The 4,998-nt window shown below is 40.0% G+C and overlaps 1 protein-coding gene across 1 annotated transcript; it reads left to right on the forward strand.

The window, feature by feature from the left end:
* The first annotated feature begins 1,624 nt into the window (after positions 1-1,624).
* On the forward strand, positions 1,625-4,626 carry LOC133861871 (uncharacterized). Its single transcript, XM_062297690.1, has one exon. It carries the CDS (start codon positions 1,923-1,925, stop codon positions 4,272-4,274), a length of 2,352 nt encoding a protein of 783 aa, XP_062153674.1. The 5' UTR covers positions 1,625-1,922; the 3' UTR covers positions 4,275-4,626.
* The last annotated feature ends 372 nt before the right edge of the window (positions 4,627-4,998 follow it).

Below are 4,998 nucleotides of genomic sequence, written 5' to 3' on the forward strand. Positions count from 1 at the left end.
TAATAATAATAAAAAACTTCTTATGATCTTTCCATGAGTCTCCATTTTGCTAGACTCATTCTCCAAAATAAAGAAAGAATAATAATAATAAAAAAAAAAAAAGAGTCATTCTCCAATTTTATTTTTTATTTTTTATTTTTAAAAAAAAAATGTGATGTAGATTGTTTTTCAAAATAGAAAAAGTGGCATTATTTTTGAAAATTTGGAAGAAAAGTTTAAAGAATCCATGGTGGGTGCTATTACAATTGCCTAGCCCCATTCAATGCATATATATGGTTATATACCAAACGTAGCTTCACATTATTATCATAACAAGAAATACTTTCTTGTATTCTCTTATCCTTCTTCTATTTTTATATTTTGAAAATCAAACATTTTTAGAATGCGCGGTTAATAATTTTTGCACTCTTTCATTTGTCTAGAAATTTAGGTTTGGTGAGATATAAACGTTTTCATTAGATATGATGGGGGATGAAAGACTAAATGCATGAGGTCTCTTCTTCTGTCTTCTTAAAATCGTTTTCCAACAATCCAAGCCATGGATTTATCTAAATCTCAACTGAGATTGCTTGCAATAAAATCTTTCCTCTTTGTGGTCGGAGCAATAAGCATTTTAGGACAAAGATATCCTTAAATGGTTGATGGACTTGTTCCTTTTGCAATGACCAATACACTTGTCTAGCTCAAAACGACCTATCATTATTCACTACAATCCTTCAAATTTAATCCCATCCTGTTTTGAATTATATGACTATAAATGAATGCCACCCAAGCTTGGGATTGAGTAGCAAGTGATGCATGATCCATGGACTAACTTTTATTTGTTTCAAAAGCTTCTTCTTCATTTTTTTTTTTATTTTTTATTTTTTATTTTTTTATTTTTTATGAAAAAGTTGAGGTAAATATACTAGTACAAAACTTTCATTGGAAAAGGGGGGGGGGGGGGGGGAAGTTTTAGGAAATTCAATGTAATTATTACTACAAACACTTTCATATTTTATAATTCTTCGTGAATATGGGTGGCAATTCGTATTTGCGTGTCGGGGTTCGAATCGTGTCGATGCAAAGATATAGGCTTAATAATAATTCGTCCCATTTAATTAATCGGGTAAGACCCATCATTCTTAACCCGCTAATTTTGTATTTCGTTCGTATCGGGTTTACAGATCGTGTAAAAAATTATTAGTTCTTTTTTCATTAATCGGACCGAAACATAAATATAAGACTATATAGGTCAGTCATAAGTCAACAAATTTAATTAAACGAATTAAACCTTTTAATCTTAACCAACTAATTTTATATTAAATTCATTTTGAATTTGTAAATTATTTCAAAAATTGTCAGCTGAGTGTCTAAACATAGACTATGAGAGTCAAGTCCTGACCTTTTACATGGGGATGATCTCTCAATTTTTTTTATTTTTTTTTTTTGTGAAAAAAAGCGCTCTAAATTCGAAAAGTTAGAAACTTAGAATGTGACATTCGGCCCACGTAAATTCGAAAAAAAAATAAAAAATAAAAAATAAAAAAATCCCTTTTTAAAGTGAACATTGAATATAAGGTATGAGGGAGACTTGCTAAAATAAAATAAAAAATAGAGAAAGAAAAAGGGAAAAGGGGAATGCCCCAGATATAGAGCTGGAGACATTTAGACCCGTTCGGTCTCTCCCGCAAGTCCTCCTCCTGAGTCTACCTGCCTCCCCCACTCTCCACCTTCTCTTCTCTCGTCAGGCACGAGCATGCAGTTCGGCTAGACAATTCTACGAACAGTTCACTCTCTGTCTCTCTCACTCTCTTCTCCGCCCTCATCTCCATGGAACAACCATCGCCACCACCGTGAACAATTACGCCTTCCGCTGAACTCTTGAAGACCCACCAAAACCCATCACTCCCTCACCAATCTAGTCTCTCTTTTTCTCTTCAATGGCATCCACAAGCTCAACCCCCACTGACCCTTCTACTCTAGCTCTATCCGAGGACATGGCCGCCAAGGCCTTGAACAAGCGGTACGAAGGCCTTATCACCGTACGAACCAAGGCCATCAAGGGCAAAGGAGCCTGGTATTGGACCCATTTGGAGCCCATTCTCCTTCGCAACGCTGACACCAACCTCCCCAAAGCCGTCAAACTCAAGTGCTCCTTGTGCGACGCCGTTTTCTCCGCCTCCAACCCCTCCAGAACCGCCTCGGAGCACTTGAAGAGGGGTACTTGTCCCAACTTCAGCTCTGCTCCCAGACCCAGCAGCGCTTCGCTCTCTCCGGTGCCGATATCGTCGGTACCGTCGCCTTTACCGTCTTTACAGAATCACAGAAAGCGAAGCTCTCAAATGGGTACTCATCCTTTGCATTCATGTTCTTCTCCTTCTTTGTACCAATCTCATTCTTCAGCTTTGGTCGAGTCGTCGCGGTTTTGTCAAAACCAAAACCGCGACGAATCGAATTACTCGCCGCGCCAGAACTCGGTTGGCGTGGTGAGTAATTCCGGGCTGAATCAGCACCATTTGGTGTTATCGGGCGGGAAAGAGGATTTGGGCGCTTTGGCATTGCTACAAGATAGCGTGAAAAGGCTTAAGAGTCCCAAAGGGTCAGCTGGTCCTGCATTGAGCAAGGATCAGATTGATTCCGCGCTTGAATTACTTGCAGAATGGTTCTACGAGTCATGTGGGTCGGTCTCAGTTTCAAGCCTCGAGCACCCCAAGTTTAGAGCGTTTCTTAACCAGGTGGGCTTGCCTGCGGTGTTGCGGCGCGAGCTTACGGGTGCTCGGCTTGATGCTAAGTTTGATGAGATCAAGATTAAGTCGGATGCTAGGATAAGAGACACAATGTTTCTTCAGGTTGCTAGTGATGGGTGGAAGGGAAAAAGTTGTTGTGGATTCGCTTGCGAGGGAGAGAATTTGGTTAAGTTTACGGTTAATCTTCCAAATGGGATGAGTGCTTTCCAGAAGGCGGTGTTTACAGGAGGAATGGTGTCGTCGAAGTATGCGGAGGAGGTTTTGTGGGAAGCGGTGACTGGTGTGTGTGGGAGTGCTGTGCAGAGATGCGTAGGGATAGTTGCAGACAAGTATAAGGCCAAGGCATTGAGGAACTTGGAGATTCAGAATCAATGGATGGTAAATCTCTCTTGTCAGCTTCAGGGGTTTGTTAGTTTGATCAAGGATTTTAACAAAGAACTTCCACTTTTCAGGAGTGTCACCGAGAATTGCACAAAAGTTGCAAATTTTATAAATACTACTTCTCAAGTTAGGAATAGTTTCCTCAAGTACAAGATGCAGGAGCTTGAGTACACTGGGCTGCTGCGAGTTCCTTCACCGAAATGTGATACTTCCAAGAATTTTGGACCAGTTTATGCTATGTTGGAAGATATACTGAGCTGTGCACGGGTGCTCCAAATGGTTGTGCTGGATGAGTCGTACAAGCTGATTTGTGTGGAGGATCCAATTGGGAGGGAAGTTGCTGGGCTGATTCAAACTGAGGGGTTTTGGAATGAGTTGGAGGCAGTTTATTCGCTTGTGAAGCTGATCAGAGAGATGGTTCAGGAGATCGAGGCTGAGAGACCATTAATTGGAAAATGCCTACCTCTTTGGGAGGAGTTGAGAAGCAAAGTGAAGGACTGGTGTGCCAAATTCAGCATTACCGAGGGATCTGTTGAAAATATCGTTGAAAAGCGATTCAGAAAGAACTACCACCCAGCATGGTCGGCTGCATTTATACTTGACCCTCTTTACTTGATGAGGGATACGAGCGGAAAATACCTTCCACCATTCAAGTGCTTGACACATGAGCAGGAAAAGGATGTCGATAAGCTCATAACCAGGTTGGTTTCCAGGGAAGAAGCTCATGTTGCATTGATGGAGCTCATGAAATGGAGGTCAGAAGGGCTAGACCCTCTTTATGCTAAAGCCGTTCAGGTAAAACAGAGAGACCCTGTTACTGGAAAGATGAAAATTGCACACCCACAGAGCAGTAGACTTGTATGGGAAACTTGCTTGAGTGAGTTTAAGTCTCTGGGTAAGGTTGCAGTGAGGCTCATTTTCCTCCATGCAACCTCTTGCATATTCAGATGTAATTGGTCTTCCATGAAATGGGTTTGTGTCCATAGACATTCCAGGGTGGGTCTGGAAAGGGCTCAGAAGATGATATTCATTGCAGCACATGCCAAGCTTGAAAAACGGGATTTTTCAAATGAGGAAGAAAAGGATGCAGAGCTGTTTGCCATGGCAGGCAGTGATGATGACATGATCTATGATGAGGTCTTTGCCGATGCACCCTCAGTGTAATGTTGTTGTTTTCAAGTCCTGTAGAATATTGAAACTGTAGGATTTACTGAAATTCTTTGCAGAACTCTTTTTTTTTTTTTTTTTTTTTTTTTTTCCTTTTTGTTCTTAGTAGAAGATTTTTGGAGAGTTTATGGTTGGAAGGCAAGGATAACAGGAAGGAATTGAACAATGTATTACTTGGACTTACATAGTCATGTAAAGACTCATAAGTTTCCTGCCCACTGCCCAGGCTTGACTTGTGGGTCTCGGGTTTGTAAAGACAAAGAAAAACCCTATCTTGTTTATAGTCATAACAGGAAGGATCGATGTTGTTGGAGATGCTATAGCAATTTGAAATTAGTGTATTTTATGACATTTTATTTATAGCTTGGTTTATCAAGTTCAAAAAACGCCTTGTTAGTTAACCTCTTTCTTTTGAATTATAAGAACTGGTCATTGTGAGAGAATCACTAGTCTTCTGGACATAAATAGTAGCTTTTTGTTCTCTTCATTATGTTTGAAGAATCTGTCTTCATTGTGATGATTGTACACGTGAACAAGTCATCTTTTGTAACTTGTAATTTTTTGTAACACGTGAGTGTGTCATGCATACAGAATTCTGAGGGTGTTAAAGACAAGTATGCAGATGGTTATCATCTTCGAGGGGTTTTTGATCGATTAATTAAGTTGGGTGTTCAATTCAAATCTTGTATAAAAAAAACAAAATAAAACAAGAAGAAGAAGC

Source organism: Alnus glutinosa, chromosome 2 (assembly GCF_958979055.1).
Source record: "Alnus glutinosa chromosome 2, dhAlnGlut1.1, whole genome shotgun sequence".
NCBI classification, from domain to species: Eukaryota; Viridiplantae; Streptophyta; class Magnoliopsida; order Fagales; family Betulaceae; genus Alnus; species Alnus glutinosa.

Coding starts and splice junctions, on each gene's coding strand:
- LOC133861871 (XM_062297690.1), top strand. CDS start 1,923: ATGGCATCCACAAGCTCAACCCCCACTGACCCTTCTACTCTAGCTCTA.